This window comes from Astatotilapia calliptera, chromosome 12 (assembly GCF_900246225.1).
Source record: "Astatotilapia calliptera chromosome 12, fAstCal1.2, whole genome shotgun sequence".
Taxonomy (NCBI): domain Eukaryota; kingdom Metazoa; phylum Chordata; class Actinopteri; order Cichliformes; family Cichlidae; genus Astatotilapia; species Astatotilapia calliptera.
In genome coordinates this window covers 9924562-9949342 of record NC_039313.1, presented here as the reverse complement: position 1 = coordinate 9949342, position 24781 = coordinate 9924562, and the positions used below count along the sequence as shown (strand labels likewise).

The 24781-nt window shown below is 38.2% G+C and overlaps 1 protein-coding gene across 4 annotated transcripts in view; it reads right to left on the bottom strand.

Moving 5' to 3' along the window:
* The window catches only part of LOC113033855 (ADP-ribosylation factor-like protein 15), a 103288-nt gene extending 79108 nt beyond the window's left edge, over positions 1-24180 (bottom strand). For 2 of the 4 annotated variants that reach the window (XM_026188008.1, XM_026188009.1), the window contains exons 1-2: positions 23771-24180; positions 17794-17862 (exon numbers count right to left, since the gene is read on the bottom strand). In XM_026188008.1, the coding sequence (XP_026043793.1) occupies positions 17794-17862; positions 23771-23782 (81 nt within the window). In that variant the 5' untranslated portion in view covers positions 23783-24180. Of the gene's footprint in view, positions 1-13872; positions 15022-17793; positions 17863-23770 lie in introns of those variants that run through there. The other 2 variants (XM_026188011.1, XM_026188010.1) reach the window with 2 other exon arrangements.
* Between the last annotated feature and the right edge of the window lie 601 nt (positions 24181-24781).

Sequence of the window (24781 nt, the reverse complement as noted above, 5' to 3'; positions counted from 1 at the left end):
GGTGTAACAGCATGAAGAAACATTAAGATAGAAAAAGCTAAGGGCTGAGCTGAGGGAAATGTGCCTCTGCGTGCACATGCATGTGTGCGCGCACGTGTGTGCGCGTGTGTGTGTGGGCTACCACTATACAAACTGTATAACTAAATCCCACACAGGGAGCATTTGACTTAAGCCAATAGACTCCACATGTCTGTCCTACTTCAAAGGGGGCAAAAAAAACCCAAAACCCTCCCAAAAAACAAAACAAAAAACAAAACAGAAAACAACGTCATACAAGCCCGTTCTCATCATCTCCAAGTACAGAGTAAAAACTTGGTGCATGAAGCTAACATTATTGCTCACACAAATAAACAGTTTCACGCATCAACACTTTTGTGACACTGTTAAATATATTAGTAGCTCGGTAAATGGAGGGTTAACTGTATGTGAACTTCTTCACCAAGTCTTGTTTTCAGCTTATATTTGCTCTGCATTATCCTGACACCTACTGGATGACTAAAAATTGTCAATGCCACACAAGTTACAAAAAAAAAAAAAAAAAAAAAAAAAAAGTTACTTTGCTGACACACAGTACACATAGTGATTAAACAAAATCAGGACGCTCTATATGCTTGAGTTACTTTCTGTTCATCCAGTCCTCTGCACGCTTAGAGTGCAACGTCAAGTCTGGGGTCACCTGGATAAGCAGTCATCATATTTAGGCTCAAAGATTTTCTCTGCTATTACTGATAAGTCTAGTAATTGGGTTAATCAGACAAACGAGAATCTTTTTCCTTGCAACTAAATTGTGAGCAATCATTGAAGAATTGCCCCTGGTAAATGGCTAATAAATAATTTCATAAAAGCAAAGCCAGTTAAAAGACTGTGCAACATCTTGCTTTGATCAAGAATGTTTCAGCATTACTAATAAAATCAGACTTTACCGGAAGAAGGAAAAGACACACACACACACACACACACACACACACACACACACACACACACACACACACACACACACACACACACACACACACACACACACACACACACACACACACACACACACTAAGAGCCAAGGCTGATGGACAGATGTTGTGCGTATGGAAGTATTGCGCAAAGAAGCTTTCATAAATGACTGTGCACAGAGGGAAACGTTTACTTAGTCAAAGGCAGGAAAGAACAGTCAGAGGCCAACTGTGCCACGATCCATCACAGGCCTGCGTATGACAGTGCACAGTGCAACCTGATTCAAAGGTAGCCTAAGCCCTTCCTGAGACTGGCCCCCAGAAGAGAGAACATCCAACCTACCAATTTTGGATGAATGTGTATGACAAAGGACAGGGAAAACATCAGCATGTCAGAAAATACTGCAAAGATCTAAAGGGTCCGACTTGAAAGAAATCACCTTATGTTAACCTGCCACAGGAAAGATGGGAGGAATTCAAGGTGTTTCTAATTTTGAACAGTATGGGAATAGATTTCAGACTGTAGATGCTAAATAATCTTGAAGAGATTATTAAATCATTTTCCAGGTCAGGTCATCTAACTCTTCAAGTGCTCACTTTTGTAAAGTCTTCAGAAAACCGAGTGCAAGGAAGCAGATTTTAATACTTTTCTTTATCTTGCTTGTCAAAAATGCCCCATAAACAAATGTAAACACACTTCTTTCACTTCAGTCTTTTCAAATGCAGACAGAACATATGACATTGTCACGAAAAAGACACAGGAGTCTGAGAAACTACAGATGGAGGTGAAACTTAAAATGCGCCACAGCATCACACTAGGAAAGAGGAAATTTCCATCACCTCCGATCAGAGCGGCAGCTGATACATACACGCAACTACAGCGGAGTCATTTAACCAGAGAATGAAAGACAAGTGTACCCTTTCCTCGAAGACAAAAGCCAGATGTTATTGAGTGTTAGTGGGCTTTAAGTCCAGTGTGAAAGGGGCTTAAGATGGAAAGGAACACATTAACAGGAAAGGAAAACATTAACAAGACAAAAAAACCGTCTACCCACCCATGCACACCCACACACACAAAGCATGGGTAATGGTTTGAGTAGAGTCTTGGCAAATACATCCAACAGGTCATGAAAACGTGTTTTTGGAACTTTTCACTTCTGCTTTAAATGAGTGAAAACGATTGCACACAATAAATAAATAAATAAGAACAAAAGACAGTGTGTGTAATAGATGAAACTTCTTGAATAGCACACGTCTTTGGTGTGGTTTCGCATGCTGTTACATCTTGCCACAAACACCTCAAAAAAGTGACCCTGTCAGTTTGCCCTCCGCAGCCCAGAGGTTTTCCATGTATCCTCTTAAAACCAATTTTCTCTTCAAGGAAATCAAAGTCAAGTGTTTTCTTTAAAATATTAATCAAAAGAATAAGTTTAATAACCCCAGGTCCCCCTTTAAATACTACTTTAATAACCTGTCCTTTGCTTTCCATATTATTATTATTAGTATAAATTCAGGTAATAGCAAATGAGCTACTCAGAAGCTCATGCTTATGTGTCTATTTAATGATAAAGTAGGATGTAGTGTATTTCATATTCAGAAATAATAGTATCAGGGGAAATTACCATAACAAACTCAATAGTAGTAAATCTGCAATTGAGCTAATACAAGAGTGACTGCATGGCTCCACCCAGAGGACACAGCAGTAAATTTTTATGAATTGAATCTTGAGTCTCAAATGAATTTAACAGATTTTTTGTGTTTAAATAATATATTAAAAAAACAAAAACAACAACAACGTGTCATTTTTTTTTTCTTTTTTTACAAACCCATCAAAACGTGCAATTTCAAAAGCAATGGCCGACTCTCTCTTGGGTGTCTGTCAAAGACACTATATTAATAAACTTTACTTACTTTCAGATTTCAACAGATATAAGGCAAAGAACATTTAAATTGTATTTCAGGTCAACAGGAACACAATTCTCTAAATATATTTTTAATTCTGACTGTATGTTTATTTTATTTGTAGGTTTGTTGGCTTAAAGTAAATAATTTGTTTGTCAAGCAAGATAAGTAGTTTTTCAAATATAAGCATGTCCTGTGATTTCTATTATTAATACATTAATGCATTCCTATTGAATCCTATTCTGGATGACAAAGCAGCAGCAGCTTCCAAAAACAAGGTTGAAATATACGCTGAGATGCTGCTATTCATGGGTCGACTTGTGTCTTCTGTTGGGATATTTCACAATTTTCCCACAAGAAATCATCTTTTGATAGGTGAAAATGATTTGGACAGTAAATGTGTTGTGCAAAACTATATTCCTGAAGATTTCTGTGAAGAGCAGATCCAGTCTTCTTAAAGATATTTGGGAAGTCTCATAAAAACAATACTGATTTCCTCTACTCACATTTAAGGAAAAATGTTCAACCTAAAAAACTAAAATATCATGACGAGAGTCCTCACAGTGGGCTCATATTTATGGCATTTATTAGGCAGTTACACGGACCAAGCAGGGAGTCATGTTACACCAACTTAATAAATGACTGCAAGCACAATTAGACATTATGGCTCCAAAGCAGCATTTGACATGATTTCCATGAAGAAGCTTTGAAAATGACTCTTCAAGCAATGCAACTTGTTAAACATGCCGGTTTTATGCTTCATACACCAGGTTGCGGAAGTCTATCAGGATTGGGTAAAAAGTCTTCAAACTTTTTTTTGTTAGCTCTGGTTCACAGTTAATGAAGTTTCAAGCTAATTTTCAGTCTTATAGTTCAGTGTTTAGTAATCACCTTCAAACTGTATCTCATAGCAGTACAGTGACATCATCAGAATCTCCAGTTCCCCAATTTGTCATATTCATGGACACAAATATTCAACCCTTACTATGATTTATGCCCACATACACAAATGGGTATTTGTGCTTCACTTTTAAAGGGCAACAACATTCACAGCTGGAGGCTGCAGAGGCTGGTGATTTAGGTTAACAACAGTAGCCACTTCTTTTATGGATCTAATTTCTTGGTTGCCAGGGGGATACATCCCTGTTAAACACTCCAACAGGAAACTCGCCCAACAGGAAAGAGGACACAAAATAGGCTTCCTATTAAAATACATTAGTCAACATAAACCATGCTAGCTGTCATGAACAAAAGTGACAAAATGCATGAATCGACACAAACAGAGTACTTTTGCAATGAGACCTGAAAAATTAAGTGAGTTAGAATGTCTCTGTCTCCGCTGTCTTTGAGAGTTTCCTACAGAAAACAGCAGAGCATTCCTTTTAATCACTCAAAGGCAGACTTTTATAGACTTGTTTTTAAGTCATTATCTTCTGAGGTTTTCATGTTGTTGCAGTTAGTCTTCATTAAGCTGTACTATTCTGTTTCAATACCTCACTATAAAATGCAGTGTTAACTTTGCAAACCACCTCGCTATGTGAAACAGCTTTGGAACATTAGTCTCCGGAAAAGCAACAATGTGGGTTTGACCACTGAACTGTTAACTGCCATCTTCTTACAATAAAACACAACAACAAAAACAACATAAAAGTGATAACTATCACATGTGCCAACACTGAGTAAAAAGGTCAATAGATTACTCTTTTTGTAACAGCGAAGTAGTTACTACAAAGGTTGTCCTTTTATCATGTGGTAGTGCAAAAACAAAGACCAATAAATTATTTGTATTGTGAGTTCAGAGAGACGTGCAAGTCAAGCTATAACCCAACTTAACTTTAGTAAAGTGTCCTGAGCATATGCAGTGCGTTTTAAAGAATGTCTAAGAGAGAGAGGGTCTGTCCAAAAGCAGATCCCTGGATAGTCTTTGTCAACCACAGCAATGTCTGCTCAATAGCAATAGAGGGCGCCATTACCCTTTCTTCAACTCAAGCAAACAGCATGTCCAGACAAGAGTCCTTTACCTCTTTTTCACATCACTGGTGGAAAGCATAAAGCTTGGTGAAAAAGTGCACTGATCTTGTACAAGTCAGATACCCGTGTGACCAAAGAATGGATCCTGGATCTACAGCATTGTTTCACCAGCACAAAACCATAGGATGATTTGAGATCAGCTGACATATGTTGTGGTCACATGGGTTCCACTAGCATTACATTTGAATGACCTAAAGACCCATCCCAAACACTGTACATGTATTTAGTTCCATTTTTTCCACTTAAAATGGGTAAACAGTTTTGTACTGCAATGTTTGAAGAAATAAAGCATGTTTTTTCCTTTCATTAATTCTTTTGAAATTACATCAAAACAGAAAAACATCTCAATATCTCCAAATTTGGTCTGTTACCAGTTTTGAAAACCGTGCTACAGATTTATTTTGGCCTTAGTCAGCATGAATGTCCTAAGATGTGGCCAAGGAGCAGGCTGTCCCTCCGGATCACTGTGTGAATATTTCAGCTGTCAGTCCAGAGTTTATTTTTAAGATTTTTACCTATAGAGGGAAGCTTTCTGTCTTTACAAATGATCAAATGTGGGTTTTTGCATATGTGTATGCCCACATAGACAAAGAAAAAAGAAAAAGAAAAAAAGACACAGCTACCAAAATCACTTGACACTTCCTCCACATGAGGACAGAAATATCTGTCCTCAAAGAAAAAAAAAAATTGGAACAGGAAACCCCTTTTTATGGGATTGTGCCGCTTTCATCACTCATATAAAAGAGGATTACATCTGAGGCCGATAAGGCTTCAGTGGACACAACATTTGTTTGTTACAAGTGTTGTCTAATATCTTCATTTCACAGACTTGATAGCGAACAATACAGAAGCCCCTCAGCAACAACTGTGGGGTTGGCAAAACGATGACCTAATTTCACTTTTGTGGTATAGCAGTAACTGATTTCATTGCTCAAGGAGAGATGTCCTGTTTAAGCTGCTGCTGCAATAAAAGAGTCGTCAGAAATAGTAAATGGAGCGCAATTTTCATTATAAGGAATCCCTCAGAGATTCCACAGACTGTGATGCTGATAATCACGGTGAAACTTCTTCTCGCATTGTGAATGTACCTGAAGTCTCTGTAAAAAAGACTGAGCAAAAGTCTAAGTTAATGTCTTCTAAATAAATCAGTTGTATTGAAAAATCTACAAAGCATTTGGAAAACAACACAGCTATAAATGGAAGCACCAGAAGTGGGTGGCAGGGATACAACTATGGGACGCTTAATCCAACTGATGGAAAGGAGTGGGCTAGATTTACATCCAGCTTGAGATGGCACATCTTTGTCAATCACGAGCTGAACTATGAATGACACATGCAGACCTGTTGCAAATTAAAGGTAAAAAACTCAATGTATTGACCTAGTAATGCATTGAGTGACTAAAAATGCCATAACACCTTCATCATCATGATCATCAACATCATCAGTCAGTATGATTGACTTGGGGGAAAAGGGGGGGGGGGGGGGGAAGGAAACAAAACAAAATAAATAAAGCAATGCAAAACTTAGACAAATACATCACTACCAACAACACCCTGTAGCTAAACTAAATAGTTCCACTACACTAGACAAAACACAAATTACTCCAGCTGTGGAAGGATTAAGAAAAATATGTCCTGTTGAATTTACAGTCTGCATGTAGAGATTCTTGAATTCACTTGGAGTAACAATGATGCATACTAGATAAAAAAAAAATGATAGAAGAGAAAGCGCCCTTCTGGCTTGGATTAGGAATTTGCAACCCAATCGTGTCTTGCGGATAAGCATATTACAATATGTGCTTTAGGGTCTGAGCTGGGGCTAAAGATGGGTCCTTGTCATGTGAGGTGGACAAAGACTATTGTGTAACAGAAAGACGCTTTAAGGCGTCCCTTAACAAAAAGCCCACGGGGAGTGTTTTCAGATTCAAGGGCGATGTAAGGGAGGCTTCTGCAAATATAGGCCAACAGAACAGATTTATGTGGTGAAGAAAAACAGATACATGAGAATAAATAATTTAGTAATTCAAATAAACATACTTTAGCTGCATGTTATCAGACTTTATGACGAGCACTTTTTATCCAATTGTGTGAACTGATATTACATCCACCCATTTTCTTTCACTTGTCCATTTTAGGGTGTTGCCAGTGAGGTGGAGGGCTATAATTTTACTTTTGTGGAACTGCTATTTCTTTTTACTCTTTTTAAATTATGTTTAAAAAACAAACAATATTCAAAACATTCCTGAACCACCCCAGCTTCAAAAGGAATGTGAGCCTGAAAAAAAATTCTTCTAGTTCCTGATGCACATGGTACACAAAGGCCGAATGCGGCATCGCCCTGCTCTGTCAGCCAATACATCTCATACAGGAAGTTTTTCTTTGTTGTTTCTCAAACATGTGCAGCCAAATTCCTGCCCAAAACGTCCTTGACAAAAACAAAACAAACTAATAAGGACTGGCAGACCGTTTTTAGGAAATGGTACTTGATCATTGGGGAGTGACCAGTAGGTACTGTGGTTATTTTAAAGTGTATTCATGGCCCAGTCTGGGGCAATAGCTGCTCCCATCCTGCCTTTTTAAAAGGACGGAAGCAGTATGGAAATTTACACTGCGAACACCCTGTGTTAAGAAAGGTTTATTTATGGTAAAATAAATCTGTCTGGCATATGACACAATACACATTTCAAGAAATTGTTTTGTTTTGTTAATCCTGAAACTTATTGCAATGAATTCTAAAAAGGTCAAAGCAACTTTTAAAAGTTTCTCATTCACTCTGACACAATTCAAATAAATTCAAAAAACAAAACGTGAAAATATATGTTATGAAATTATGTTAACTGCTGCACAAGTTGATTGCATCCAAAAGTAAGATATCTCAAGATAAGAGAGCTTAAAATATGTCTTCCAGAAAACATGATGACTTTTCCCTAAAATCTGCTCTTCAAAATAAATTTGGAGAATAAATGTTACATAGAAAAGCGCCAACTCTGCTTAGGTTTATTCATTGTGTGTCAATTCACTTACTTCATTTACATTAATATAGCCTTGTGGAAAAAAAGAAATAATGCTGTTTACCCTTGCCAGATCAACCTGTCAGCACTGAACCAACAAAAAGCCAGAAGACAAAGGATGCAAAAGAAAGTACATCTAAGTACTCGCAAAAGACGCAGGAATAATAGCAGGATTTAAGAGTGTAATAACGGACTGAAACAGAAGATGGCAGCACAGCATGTACAAGGATGCCAGCTGCCGTTAAACCCCGAAGAAGAAGAAGCAGCTGTGTCCCAGAATTCATAGCGCGGCCCAGCTTAGTTTCCAACAATGGCGGTAGCTAGTTAGTTTTAATATTACTCTTATTATTCTTTCTGGGTCACAAAATAAACGTTTAACATATTTTCAGGCGAGAATGTAGCTGTGTAAACCTCAAATATCTGCTCAGTTTATCAGGACACCACATATTTTCAAAAGCGCTCCGACGTTTTCGGAGACGTCTGTTACCCACTAGCTCGATAGCTAGCCGGGGGCAAGGCTCACTAGCGCCGTGAGAACACCGGACTCCCGGCAAATTGTTTTCAAACCCACCGCCGTCTTTTGCGACTCAGGTTAAATATATATGAGTCACTTAGATAAATTAAAAATGTTATTGTTTGGCTTAGTACAGAGGTAGGAAAAGGAAGAATTAAAACAAAACAAAACAAAACAACACACAACAAGATTTTCAATCATTTTTAATGATGATAAATCTAACTCACATCCTCACTTTCAGCCAATTTAGGAATGCCAGCCTAATGTGGATGCCTTTTGACTTGACTTGACTGTGTCAAGCAAACCAGAGCACCCAAGCAAATATAAGAAAAATAGAAACGCCATACAGAATAGGGCTGCCACGATTAGTCGACTAGTCACGATTACATCGACTATCAAAATCGTCGACGACTGATTTAATAGTCGACGTTGTCGTTTGAAGCTTTGTAAGATCACAAAAGACGCAGGAATAAGTAGTAGGATTTAAGAGTGTAATAATGGACTGAAACAGAAGATGGCAGCACTGCATGTACAAGGATGCCAGCTGCCGTTAAACCCCGAAGAAGAAGAAGCTGTGTCCCAGAATTCATAGCACAGCCCAGCTCAGTTTACAACAATGGCGGCAGCTAGTTAGTTTTAATATTACTCTTATTATTCTTTCTGGGTCACAAAATAAACGTTTAACATATTTTCAGGCGAGAATGTAGCTATGGAAACCTCAAATATCTGCTCAGTTTATCAAGACACCACATATTTTCAGAGACGTCTGTTACCCACTAGCTCGATAGCTAGCCCGGGGCAAGGCTCACTGGAGCCCGTGAGAACACCGGACTCCCTGCAAATCGTTTTCAAACCCACTGCAGTCTTTCACTACTCAGGTTAAATATATATAAGTCACTTAGAGAACTTCAAAATGCTATTGTTTGGCTTTTTTTTTTTTTTTGTATTTTATTTGTTCCTGAGTAAATCGGTTTGGCTGAGATTAAAGTTATAGTTTTTACACAGCTGAATAAACATCAAGAAGACAACTGATTATCAGAAGTATGAGATGCTCGAGAATATACTCCGGTGTCCTGTTATATTTTAGATAGCAAGGAGTTTATTAAACTTCACCGAAACAATCTACAAATTTCATTAAAATTTAACAAACTATCATCTTGTCTTTATTTTTAGTTAGCACATACCTTACACACTTAAAGCTGTAAGCTAATGATAGTTATATAAGAGCAGACGCATGCTGGTGCAATAAGCTGTACGTTTTACGTCCAATGGATGCACGATCCGATTAGTCTACTAATCGCAAAAATAATCGGTGACTAGTCGACTATCAAAATAATCGTTTGTGGCAGCCCTAATACAGAAAAGATCCCAGGAGGGTTTAAACCTAAAACCTTCTTTCTATGATGTGCATGTGCTGTTTACTGAGCCAATGTGCTGCTGTGCATAAAAACACAAAGCAGATAACTTAAATGATATTACCATAAGAAAAGTACTTTTGGTTTATGGGGAAAAAAATACTCAAAAAAATATTTCATCTTTACCGGGACAAAAACGATGCATGTGTTACCAGTGTGGTGACAGCTGCACAAATCAGTAAAGTTTAAGAGAAACCCCTCTTTAAATAGTGATGTTTTTCTGATATTTATCTGCCTTTATAAGGTTATTTACTTTGATTCTGAACAACTGAACGTATCTACTGCGTCTTACAAAGACATCTCTTACACAGCACCTTAAACAGTTTTCACTACTATCCAATAAAAAGACTTATTTTCTGACTTTGGTTCAGTGAGTCCTGCATTAATGTGAAAGAATTAGTATGCTGCTTCAGGTTTCTTATATGGGCCACCTTGGGTGTAAAGCTGCCATTATCTTGTGCACACTCTCTAGCCTTTCTTTCCAAATTAAGCTCAAAGCAGTCTTGAGCATCTTGATCTAAATAGTGTGACCTGAGTCTGAAAATTAGAAGCAGCATGTATGAGAAACACTTTTCCACTCCATTAAAAACATAATGAGTTAGCCACGAAGTGACTAATGCGATCACTTAGACCCTTAATGGTTAAGGGTCCAAAGAGCAGTAGCTATGGTACCCATAGCACGTGGCCACATACTAATATCCCAGGGCACCTGCTGCTACAGAGAACCTAACCAACATCTACCTGCACTGCTGTAATAAAAACAGAATAGATACATGGTTTGTATTGGAAAAGTTTGACTGAATAAGCAGATGGACATAGAGTGACTCAGCACAGAGGTTTCAGTGAAAATGTGTCCAATTCAAAAGAAACAGGTAACTCGAGATAAGGAAGGCGTGAGCTGATAGCTGGGTGATATCGGTCTAAACCTGTTCTCAAATAGATGAATCCGGTATCAGTGACAACATGCTGATTCTGTGAAATTCTCTGTTATTCTCTTTTAACTGCTCACACATCAGCAGTTGTGCACAAGATGCCAGTGGGAGACCTAGCAAAGCATGGAGGAAGAGAACAGCAAAGGGTCAGCAGTTTGGAGGTATTTCATGCCTGCCATGCCAACGACCTCTTTGACAAGACTGAAAAGATCAGATGATGACTGTGGGCTTCTCTCCCTCTCTTTTTACCTCTCGTGTTTAGTGAGAGACAGCAGAAGCTATGAGGACATTGGGTAGATGTAATACTTGTTGAGGAGCATTTATGATTACAATAACATAATGCACTGTCAACTCTATTAGTAGCATTTCACATCAGCCATCTCTTATCAGCTTATCAGCTGTGGATGCAAAAAAAAAAAAAAAAAAAAAAGAAAAAAAAAAAAGGAGAAAACAGAACAACTGTTTCCCTAATCAAAATAATTCTACATGCTTTATTATTCCTTTATCAACACACAGACACACACACACACATACACAGTCCAAGGAGTCAGTTTTTCCTGTCCCACCACACAGCCCCCATAGACCAAGGCAGATGGGGCTATATTAACAAATTTTGCCAAACAATATGCTCCAAGTATCCATGATGGCACGAACCAACTTACTGTCTGTAGAATTGCTAAGCCTACTACATAAATGTGTTTTTTCCTTTTTTGTGTGAGATGTGTTCGTACTCCTGATTTTCCATCAAGATCAATAAGAAAAAAAAACAACTGTTGGTTAATGAAATACAATGAGTACATTTCTTATTAAAGTGCAGCTGCTCTAATTTGTTATCTTCCCACATTTTGTGATTTGGAGTCAGCTTCTTCGCTTTTTTGTTGGCCTAACTAAAACATTTTGGTTCAACATAATCGCCCTGCTGACAGCAACAGCAGGTTCAAGTTCAGGTACAAAGCAGGACAGCGGTGTTGACAGAGGAAGGGGATCATCGGACTAACTTTCCCAAGGAGATACAACCCAACACATAAACCCTGCGACCCAGAACAATAGTTTAACCTCAGTTCAACCTTTCTCACAGCTCGATTTTACTTGGACGAGTTCATGTGCCGCTCACAGACAGTATAAGACGAGGGCGTAGCTATTGAGACATCAATCACTGGTTTCTTAAGTTGCACTTTGAAGCCTTGAGATCAGCGTTTTCATTATCTCCCTCTTGGTTTCTAAAAAGTAGATATGACAAGAAAGGGCAGGTCTGACTGCTCACAGCTTATCAATCACTAATCATTAGCCAATGACCATACCACTGATAATCATCCTTTTTAAAGCACAATATGACAGATTTACAAAATAGACTCAGAATGACCCAAAAGACAGAAATGGACACAATTTCCCCAAAGACTTTGACAGGACTTAGCTTTTGCCACCTAGTGGATTTGTCACAGAATGCAGGTTTGAAGCGCTTCCGAAATGGCTTTGTTTTTCTGACCTGAAAGCTACGTCTGTTGAATTCTGGCTTTGGAGCTGCTATGCTCAGTTCTCCAGAGCAGAACAAGGACTGAAGCATGGTGGCTGTGGGGGTCGTGTGCAGGGTGGTTCATGATCTTGGTTAGATCCAAGAAATCTTTTCTTGTCACACTACAATACCTGTATTTATTTTCCTAGTGGTTTATTCATCCACCCATCCAGATAGTCTTTTATTTATTAAGAACTTTATTCAACTAATTTACACTATTTCAGAATTTTTGTTTTTTTATGTAACTCCTCTTTGTTATTGGCCATTTTTTTTAACCTAACTGAGCGATTTCTTCATTTCATATTGCATCATTTTTACTGAGCTACTATATTTAGGCTATTTTGTTATGGGTTATATTTAATGTTTTGATTGCTGCGACCCAGTAAATGCTCAAATTTTGAGATAAGTACAGCTTATCTAACAATCAGCTGCAAAGTGATTTGTGACGAGATAAACGCTTTATATGAGAACAGCTTTATTGAGGAGGCAGCTGATTACATTCCTCCAATTACTTCGCAAATAAAATATATTGCAAGTGGCATTATTTATTGAAATATTTAATTTACATGTAGCTGAATCTGTGTGGGAAAAAAACAAAACAAAACAAAACAGCAGTTTACTTCATTTTGCTACAGATTTCCCTTTGTTAGTCCCAACCCACTCAGTCAATAATATAATAAAAACTTTTCATAATCTGTGTTACAGGAATAACTAAGAGTACAACGGACAATTTGCACCACTTAATATAACTAGAGATCTAAGAGCCCAGCAGCATTGTTATTGTTGTTTGGATGTTGATGGTGCCTCAAGAATTAAGCAAACTGACAGAAGAAAACATTAAAAGCCAGTCAAACAGCAATAAAAAAGTATTATCAGCAACAGTTGCTACATTTTAATTTACAAGGTCTATTAGTTTAATTCCAATACACCTAATACCCATCTACTTATTCCCACTCATTTGATTCAAGAATGGCTGAAACGATGAGTCAACGATGAGGCACGACGTTTTAATCAAACAAACGCTTACTGTTAAACACTTATTTCAGAATCAGCCTTTCTGTTTATGTTCATTGAAAAGGCTTTACCAGCTGGTGAGAGAGTAACAGAGGAGCAGACAAAATGCAATGTGAGTCATCAGCTGCTGTTAAAATACAACTATTTCAAAACATGTACCAAATACTGCAGTGCTTCTAAAAATACGTCTATTTGTCTATTTATGTTAACCAATATCTCTCTTACAAGTCACATGGCAGTAGAAACTCAAAAACAAATTTGACAGTTATCACTATTTGAATAATATGGATGGATTCGTTTAAAACTATGATGCACTTAAGACTGCCTGAAGCCAGTTGCTAGGAGCTCAGGTAGAAAAAGAGACAATAATCTGTCTTTTTGCTTGTATCCACCTTTTCCAGCTTAATATTATGCCAACATACACATTAGAGCGCACTCTATATTCAGTGATCAACCAACTGTAAAGCACTGCAAGGAAAGATTAAAAGCATACTAAAACTAGTAGTAGTATGTTCAATCTAACACATAAACACACAGACCGCATCCCTCCTGTTCTCCAGCAAACAAATACCAGCATGTTTGCATCTTCTTACCGTGTAAAGCCCAATCCTGCACAAGGCAAGGGACAGCTGCATGTGCTCCGACATTGCGTTCAACAACAAGTGTAACCCGCGGCAACAAACAACCCAAGCCTCTGGAGTAAGTGAATGGGTGGAGGAGGATCAGGGATAGCTGAGCGGTGCCAGGTCAACACCATGAGTCCCGTTCTTCACCGTGTCACGTTCAGCAGCCCAAAGCCACAGTTCAATTCTTTTTTTTAACACTTGAGATTGAGTTTTGAAAGACTGCAGATGAGCAAGACTGACGGTTGTCCAGTGTTTACTCCCTACATTCATTCATAGAAAGAAAAGAAAAAAAACTATTACCACAAGGATCAGCAGACTGACACAAGCTTAAGATTAGTTTGTGAGGATCTCTCTCTCCACAGAGATTAAGGACTCTCTGACAACTAGGGATCCAGAATAAGACTGCAAATTGGATTAGTCACCATTACACACCCACACACTATGGCCATACTGTACGCACAGCTTTATGGAGAAGAGAATATATTGCTTTCCATGCATGGAGGAGGATAAAAGGATCGACCACTTGAGTCTGCAGCGGTCGTGGGGATTTCAATCATTGTTGAGGAACGTTTTGTTGGAAGTCTGTTAACTGTGAGTCATCTTCAAATTGCTTGCTTTGGTCAGCTCGGCAGTCTAGTTCTAGCTGCTGCCACTATCAACTGACACAAATTTGTAGTTAAAATATAAAATGCTCAATATTAATTCAATACGCTACATGATGAATAATTTCACCAGGAGGAGGCAGGAACACTTATTGAATTGAGTGAAAGTATCTGATATAGGAGTGAAGAAAAGTCATGTCTGGGGAACTTATTGCCAAGTATAAAATTGCAAGTGTTACACTTAAAAGTGACAATCAAAACTGTAATTCCAATTATTCCATATAATGTTTTTTCTGCAGTTATGAATAGAAATTTTTGCCATGCTCTTTAGTGCGTCTTGGGCACAAACACTGATTTATATAATCTGAGAATTTCTGGGTCATTCCATTTAAAGTCAACAAAATCTGAAAACTGTTTCCACCTGACCTTCTCAAAAATCATCTGATTCTTAGCACAATCATTTTAGCATACCTATCAAATCATGCAAAGTTCATATTGTGAAACAGCAGAGTGAGCAACAGTGTTTTTTTCACCATTTCACAACGATAAACTGGTGCAGTTTTTCAAGAAAAACGATGATATATCCTTTCATTTTGACGTGTAAAAGGGATTATAGATAAATAATTCTGCTGAGGGAAAGATTCTGGCATTAGACTGTGGTATTTGGAGTAAAACTGCTTAGATTGGATTTCTTTCAAAAGAAAGAAATGTTTTTCAGCCCTGAAAATGTAACACGGCTACGAGGTTAGGAGGGTTCACAAATTCTGGAAAAAATAAAAGATGCTGTCAAATTTAAGAATGACCCACATCTGTACTTCAAGGTCCTGCCATTCAAACAAACTAAAAAAAAATATCTTACTTTCAAGGCAAAATTTTGCATGGCTTCATAACATGAAGTTATTGTACAAAAATAATCAATTTTAGAGGGTCAAGTAGTGGCTGGCTGATTTTGTCATGGAATTTTTTTTAAGCCTACAAACAATCCCAAAGTCAACAAAACAACTTTTCATCTAGTTGTTCTCAAATTACAATGTCCTTTTTCTTCATTAATTTAAAAACCAAAGCAACGGTGCAACTTTAGATCAGAAATCGGATTTTTTGTAAAGTGTTTCAAAAAGTGCTAAATAAATAAATCAAAATCCTATTGAATACAGTATATTCAAATCATATTCATGTCACAATTTTTATAGCAGACACCACCTTCTGTATTGGGATTAGTTATATGACAGTCTATGATGGCCCATTGTAAAGCACTTTATCCAATGATTGTAGGTCAGTAAGATGAACTGTACAATCGAAATCTTGGTAATAAAGCTGTATTTAATGGTTTGATAGACCAAGCCATTTTTTTATTTTTCAAGTAAAATGAGTATAAATCAAACAACAAACTCATTTGCATTTCCTTAATCCAGGAGCGTATTTTCCCCAGTAAAGAAATGTTTCGTCGTACCCAACGCTATGATATCATTTATGGACTGAGACAGAGTAAAGGAAGTGGAACTCAAGACAACATATCAGTGGAAGTCAAGATAAAAAAGGAAGTCAAAGTGCCAGTATTGGATTATGATCCATTATCTTAACAGCAACACTGATCTTGATCCATTCCAAGATACTGATCAGTGGTCCTCTCCATAACACAATGAGCTAAACAGCAGATGGGAAGGACAAAAAACATGCAGGTTTACAATCAGTGAACACCGTAATCAAACTTAAACCCTCCAAGTGAAACCTGACTCAAACTTGTTGGCTCAAGTAAATGATTAGCCTAATATCGACCAAACAATAAAAGAAGCATATACCCTACTGAAACATTTTGAGTTTTCTTATCTGGATACAATAGGTCATTTTTTGTTTGCCTCTGGAGAAGAAAAGAAAAAAACTTGGCACAGATCTTTGCCAGCGCCAGTGAGGTGTGTAACACGGTCAGACAGGGGACAAAACATCAGCCTTGTGTCCCATATGCCAACAAGATATATTCATTCTGCCAACAACTTCCCATCAGCTCTCTTTCCTCTGTGCTTCTGCTGTGAGATGTCAATCTGCCAGCACCTGCTGTGTGCCCTTGGAAAGGAGCTCTTCTGAGCCAAAACACATGCAAGCTTCAATATATTTTCATAAAGGTGTGATCCTAATGCTGACTGCGTCAACAAAAGCATGGCTATTTTAAATGTTTTATTCAAAAATGTTGCCTGTTGTACCCTGGTGAAATCTCCAAAACACCCAAGGCATCATTTGAGCTTTTAATTCCTGTAAGCTAGTGGGATCATGTACCAAAATGCTTTCAGTGTAACGATAGCAATCATCAGAAGACATCTCATGTGATCCATGGTATCACAATACAATGAACAGGAAGTATAGCTTTCCCTTAAGCCTGCATTTGTGAGTTTCGTGTTCTTCACTGCAGGTTAGTTAACCTCAGTGACTTGGAGGAGTCATTATAACTCTGGAAAAGTTTACAAAAACATCTAAATGGGCTGATACTTATACAGCACTTTATATAACATGCCTCATTCACACCCATTCATACAAGCACTTTTTCTCTGGAGAAGTGCTTTCTATCTAACATTTAAACACATTTATATACCAACTGATGCATTGGAAAGCAACTTAGGGTTGGTATCTTGGCCTGAACTGAAGCAGCCAGGGATCAAACCACCAACCTTCCAATTAACAGATGACCTGCTCTCCCTTCTACCTACCCAACATGTGACAGGAAATATCATATATATCGTATCGATATTTTATTCCAGACCAAAAATTAACATATTATACATTAACTTTCCTAAAAGTAATGCAGCATTTTACTTCATTACTCCCCAGAGAAAGTAATCAGTTACACAGTTAAACATTACTGTCTTGTTTATGACCATCTCAGAATATAAACCTTATGCTTCAGTCAGACACACCGACAGAAGTCCCTATCCTTTGAAGGACGTACAATCGATTTTTATTTTAGCGTTTGTTTGAAAAGCCAACGACACAAAGCAAAACTGACACACACAGTTAGAAACGGAGGCTACAATGCTACAAGCCTGTGGAAGTTTAGATTCTGACTGCTAGGCTAGGGATGGCATCCACTCAGTTATCATTACTCGCGTTCTTCACTAGCTTTGCGTTAGCATGCTGTTTGTGCACATGCTTGCAAAGAGCCAGTTGTGTTAGCAGTATAATGTGGTTGTTTCTGTCATATCCATTACTCCCTAGACCTTTAATACAAGAAAAATAAAAGTTAATGTCCATGTCACATGCACACACACACCATTTCCCTACTGACTGGCTCACTCACCAGGTTGCAGTTGTGGCTATGCATGTCAAATAGTAACTTGTCAGGGAAAGATAATGGCAGTGGGTCGGACTGCGAACAAAACATGGATACAGGTGTTTAGTCCTTCAGTAAATCCTTTAGTGTATTAACAGTAAAATGCAAACGTTTGCTCAAAATTTCTAAGCATAAGATGAAGTGATCTCCAAAAGGTAAAAAGCAAGAAGAAAAAAAATTCTCACAGAATTTTTGAATGAAAAATGAATGGAAAAAGTACCCTGTGGGTAACTCTTAATAAACTGTGAGACATTAAGAAATGAATTTACACAAGGAAAGGCAAATGCATGAACATTTCAAAGCTTTATAAATACAATATTATACATGACTTTATATTATATATAATGTTGTGTATACCCCTTAAGTAGAAGGCATCTCACTGCAAAATTAAACATTAAAGGGTGGAAATTAACATTTACACAAGACTGATGCATACAGGAAGTAATTCCTGTGCACTGATGAAATTAAAACAGAATTTAGTGGCTGAAATAAGAACACTTCAACTTTTAAGAGTGAGCTTACAATCGATTATAGTTTAAGCTTGTGTTGCAGCTAGTAGTACAGACAATGTTTTACTGGTAGTTGGAAGAATGTATTCGGTTAAATACCAGCTAACTATGGAAGCAAACATCACAACAGTATGTTTTATAAAGCGGGATAATGATCTTAAACGCATCACAAGTGGCTTAAAGTTTTGTCATGGCCCCCCACAGTCCCCTGACCTAAATATTATCAGAAGTATATAGACAGGCCTCTAAAGAGGAGTGCATCTAAGATAGCGGGAAGGTTTCACATAACTTGAAGTCTTTTCCATGAAGATTGTTTTTAATGGATTTTTGCCCAAACAGAGAGCTTCTTAGCTGATTTACAAAAACTCTTTTCAAGCTGTATGACACTTGCCAGTTCAAGTGTAGGGCGACCAAACCTTAACATTTTTTATTTTGAGATCGTAAAAGACAAAGGTTATTCCATGAAGTCATCTTTTATAGGTTATGTATTCATAGAAACTTTCCCATGCCACTGTGCCCATCTCACAAGTAGTTTAGTTTTACAAACTGCAAATACTACTACTAAGGCCTTAAGTTTTACTTTGTGTTACCTTCTAATTATGGTAAGAACCAAATACAGTCCCGATCAAAAGTGTAAGACCACTTGGGAAAAAAAGAAAAGAAAAAAAAAAGAAACAAACAAACAAACAAATTTTAAAACAAGGTTCCAAGTAGAGCTTCAACATGCAACAAGAAGAAACAGGAGTGAGACAAAACATTTTTTGAGCATGTGGTTTATTGAAAACAACGCTTAAACTGAAACAGGCTGTTTTACAGCCGATCAAAAGTTTAAGACCACACCTCCAAAAAACCCGTAAACCCCCCCAAAACAGAAATCGAAGTTCCAAACATGAACTCAGTAATGAGTAGCTCCACTGTTATTGTTGATCACTTCAAAAATTTGTTGCGGCATGCTTGATGCAAACATTTCCATGAGGTGAGTGGAAACATTTCTCCATGTGGTGAAAACTGCCGCAGAAAAGGCATCTACTGTCTGGAACTGTTGTCCATTTTTGTAAACTTCCCTTCCCTCCCAAAGGTTCTCAATTGGATTTAGATCAGGGGAATATGCAGGATGGTCCTAAAGAGTGATGTTATTCTCCTGGAAGAAGTCCCTTGTCCTGTGGGCATTATGTACTGTAGCCTTGTCCTGGTGAAAGACTCAGTCGTTACCACACAGACGAGGGCCCTCAGTCATTAGGGATGCTCTCTGCAATATCTGGACATAGCCAGCAGCCGTTCGGTTTGATGTCCCTGCACCTCCTGAAGCTCCATTGTTTCACTGAAAGAAAAAGCACCCCACCGTTATGGCGCCTCTTCCAATGTGGCGCGTAGAAAACATCTCAGGTGGGATCTGCTTGTCGTGCATTGGAAACCATCAGGACCATCAAGATAAAAATGTTTTCATCAGAGAATAAAACTTTCTTCCACCTTTCAATGTCGCATGTTTGGTGCTCTCTTGTAAAGGCCAAACGGTCAGTTCTGTGGTGTTCGAGGAGACGAGGCCTTTGAAGACGTTTTTGTTTTTGAAGCCCTTCAGTCTCAGATGCCGTCTGATGGTTATGGGGCTGCAATTGGCACCAGTACCGGCCTTAATTTGGGTCGAGGAACGTCCAATGTCTTGACGGATAGCCAATTGCATCCTCTGGCTCTGTGCTGGTAAAATTTTTTGGGTGTCTTCCACTTGACTTTTTTTTGTTCCATAACCTTCAGGATCATTTAAAAAAATAAAAATTAAAAAATTAAAAAATTAAAATTAAAAATGACTGTCTTACTGCATCCCACCTCAGCAGCGACGGCGCACAGGCGCTTATGCAGTTTAATAGCCCAACTATGTTCAAAAAGGGAACTTTCTTTGCCTTTGCCATCAGAAAGTCATGACAGTGTGACTACCTGACAGAAAATGACAATGAATCCACATTTTTGCACAAATTTGGCCTTTTAAAGGCATGTGGTCTTAAACGTTTGAAGGCTATAAAACAGCCTGTTTCGGTTCAAGCATTGCTTTCGATAAACTGCATGCTTAAAAAAAATATATATATATTTTTCTCACTCCCATTTCTTCTTGTTTCACATTGAAGCTCTACTTGGCACGTTGTTACTTTGGATCAGGACTGTATGACTCAAGCATCAAGGCTTTCCATTTGATAAGGATGGTAAGCAACAACTGTTTAACAACAACCATCACAATTAATTTACAGATTTTTTTTTTTTTTTTTTTTTTTTTTTTAAATCCAATTGTGTCAAAATCATATCAGCTCAACAACATAACATTAACAACATTACATATATGAAAGGATAAAATATTGGATGAATGTCTGGCAGTCACTGTCACAGAGTCTTTGCATAACTTAAATTTTTTTTTTTTAAGTGCTGGTTGTTTGACATTAAACAACGTCGATATTTATTACAACATTACAGATCTGTCTTTGTAAAGTACACAGCAAGGTTTTCACCAGAAGGTCAGTCCATGAGGGTTTATTCATTCGTGTACAGGAAGTAAATACGTCATCACAAAAGGCAAATATTGTGTAAGACTGAGGGAAAATGTGTAAGCTGTAAATCTCACCACACCCATAAATGAGACGAATGAGCACTCAGACCGCTGTCACAAGGACAAAAACAGAAAAATAATTCTTACCTCACACCACATATTTTGATTTTTCTCCATTATTCCCTAGTTCGTTATATTAAGAGTTTTCTTCATTAAACCCTTTTTTGAGCTACTTTGCCTTATTATACATTTAATTTTTTTGAGCCAATATACTTTATTTGAGCTTTGTTGTTAAAAGTTGTATTTAATGTGCTGGCTGATGTAACACAACAATTTCCCAACTTTTGGGATAAAATATTTCTTATATGAATAATACATAAAGCCTTACAGTCTAATAAGCAAATTTCTATTTAAAAAGGTCATGTCTGCTAGAATACCATTATAAATAACCCTATATGTTCTTGTGTGAGCTATAGAAATGAACCAACTAACAGTACTGCCATGTTTGTGTTTTCACAGACAGCTGTGGTCAAAACTTTCCACACACTCATCGTGGGAATGAATGTCACGGTAATGTTAGGATTTTTATTATGCACTTTTATTTTTTTTTTATTTTTTTTTTTGGGGGGGGGGGGGGGGGGGGTTCCTAGATTTAAATGAACTCTATCGAATGTGCCAAGAAAAGTGATTAAATATACATCTAGAATTGTGCCACAATTATGCCACAAGCTTGTTAATGGCTCCAAAAGCCTCTGGTTAAGGTACAACTTGCTAAGGGACATTTAACCAAATATTAGTGGGGATACGTATTTATTTGAGAGTGCATGTTTACTTTTTAAACATGTGTGGATTAGAGAAAATCCAAAATAAACTCCAACTTGTCCATGAAATTCTCAATTTTAAAGTAATTAAAGACATATGCTGTACAATCAAACCAAAGACATTGCCAAACACTACAAATGTACCATGGTAAGACTGCGTCATGGCAACAACTAGCACCAAATTCCTACATGGATGCAGCAGGTCAGTATGGCCTTTTTTTAAAAACACAATGCTGACCTCGCAGAAGTACAGCCTCTTCAACATGCTCCAGCTCCCAACTGAATACACCACATCTCAACTACTGTCAAAGCTCAAACCACAGTTATTTCCCAGCAATGTGCAGTAACTGTCAGCTTCCATTCCTATTTGTGCTACCGCTCTGCACGAAACCTGATGCAAAACCTTACCAAAAAGCCTGAACAGGAAGCAAGACTAGAATAACTTATTAAAAGTTTAGCAACACATTCAAATTAATATAGGAAAGCGAAAGAGACGCAGTTCTGGCCTAGGCTTGAGCCAGGTTTCCAGTGTTGCACAGCAGGAAAGGAGGCCCTGCGCCTATTGAGTGCCTGACCTCAGAGGACAGCCAAGCACTCAGCTCCAACAGCCCACAGTTACAGCTGTGCTTTCTGCACAAAACTATTTGTCACGCCAAATCTTAAATCCTTCAAGCACGTAAGCTGGAAAGTGTTTACATTCCTGTCAATATGTACATAGGGGTAATTTTACTTTGTGCTTTATGATGAGGAGAATATATGGCAGCCTGTTTTTTGTGCAGTTGTTACAAAATGATTTGAAATCGTTGTAAATGCTGTCATGTCTGTGAAGCACCTGCTGGGTTTTTGTTGGCTCAAAATGGTCATTTTGAGGGGATTACTACACATACAAGGATGACTGGTCCTCATATAGCTGAGGCAAGGAGTCTGTGTTACCTGACTTCAGAGGAGTCTGCACATTTGATTTTAAAAAAAAAAGTGTATTTTAAGCTTTAGTACATTAAACAGCACTTAAAAATGCTTATTTGCAGAAAAAAAACCTTACATCAGAAAAACAAAGGAGGCTAAGGAAAGTCAGATTACATTAATTTCATGACACACAGTTGCTATTTTTGACAACTGTACCTTCACCCTTTGATACCAAGAACTTTCCATTACCATCTAACAGAGTTTACAGTATAACCCAAGTAAACTAAAAGTGTGTCACAGAAGCCACAAGCAAGGTAGACATTAACAGTACAGCTGTTGTGGTGGCAGCTGCTGGATAAGACTTTGTCATCTTTGCTCAAGAAATGTCCCAGCGAAGCCAAAGTTCGAAGTTCCTCTTCGGTCACATCTTGGGAGGCCCACTATAAACAAGCTGATAACACTGGGTGGGCAAGTTCCTTTGCATTTCACACTGTCATGTCCCCCATGTGAGATGACAGCACATTGTTTGTGTACACTTTTTCCTCCGGCTTCATAAATTCCCAGGGAAAGCCTTCAGTTACAGCTTCCTCTCCATTGTTGCACTGTTTCACCAGCACCCATCCCATTCCTACAATGTGGGCAAAGACCCAAAAAACATAATCTCACGGTTTAAAGCTGGTGCACTAGTCCGGATTGAAATAAATCTCTTCTTTTTGTTTTTAATCACAGATATTAAAAGTATGCAGGGGAACTAATTTCTCAACCCAGTGACAAACTGTCACTTCGAGTGACAGTTTGACTCCAAATCCAACATAGTGCAGCTTTATCCCCAGCAGCAGCGAGTTGTGTGAAGCATGGCAGCTTCGTGGCACATTAGAAACACCTGAAGAGTGTACCTAGATGCCTAGACTTGTGTCGAACAGCTAGAAACAGCTACCAGGCAAAACCTAGAGGCTACAACAGAAACCTGACATTAGCATAAAACAACACATGTCACCACGCCTATAGTTAAACACAAAATTAGTTAATAGTAACAAACACCTGGCTGTTAAAAGGTCACACACCTGCGTGACACCAACAGCTTCACTGGGAGCCCAACTGCCAGGAAAACAAACGTTCAAAGCGGTCTCTTATTGGCACAAGGAACCCCACGGCATTTCATTTCACGTACTTACCAGATAATCCATGTACTATCGCTGACCAGTCACAGCAGCACGAACTGGCTCTGTAGCAATTCCGTTTTTTGTTTTCTGTTTTCTTCAGTGAGTCGAAAATGTTACGGATTTTCACCGTACGTCGCTTCGTATCCCCCGCCTTTCGACAGTCAAAGCAAAATAAAAACCAGCCCTTTTCGGAGGGTTTACAGGCAGAATGCAGCCGCCTTCTTCGCCACTGAACCAACTTTCAGTGCAGCAGAGTCTCCGGTTGTTTCAGAAGACGAGGGTCGCCGGGTTGGTGAGTGTATTTCTCAACAAACAGCTCCTTCTTCCACCGGCAGACTTCCAGTTTTTATCACACAATATCAGTTGAGTGTTTGGTTGAGGAAACTGTTACGAAGCCTTCCACGCTACGTCACGCACGTCGTTTTGCGCACGCATCGCGGTCACATGACCAAACACATGGGTTGTCTATTTTCACTGTGAGGCTGAATGTCGCTAAATTTGCCTTTTTGTTTCTTTATTATTATTTACTTTTAAGTAGATTTCAGAGATGATTTCTGTTTATGTTTTCACTCTGAATCATATGATTTAATAGTAAATACTCCCCTGACACTGAAGATGAATAGATTTTCTCACATAATCTGCGTTACAGCCACACGCCAAAGTAAGGATTATGGAATATACAGAGAGATATAGATTATTAAATCATTATGTAACATTAAACATTTGGCTCACATGTCCTTTTCAAAGGAAGCGGACAGTTCTGGCAGCATCGAGCATGGAATATTAATGTCATGTCAACTGGAAAAAAAAACATCCTGTACTTATTTACATTCCACCAGATTACTGGTGTTCACGCAGATCTAACACATCTTTCAGCTTCAGCTGCAGTTTTCTACAATGTTATCGAGCTTTCGAGCAGACTAAAACAAACTCTGGCATAATATAGCACACTATGCATAATGAACGAGAAGAGATCACATGATAAGCATACATGAGAGTGAAAGACTGGTTCCTAAACGTGGC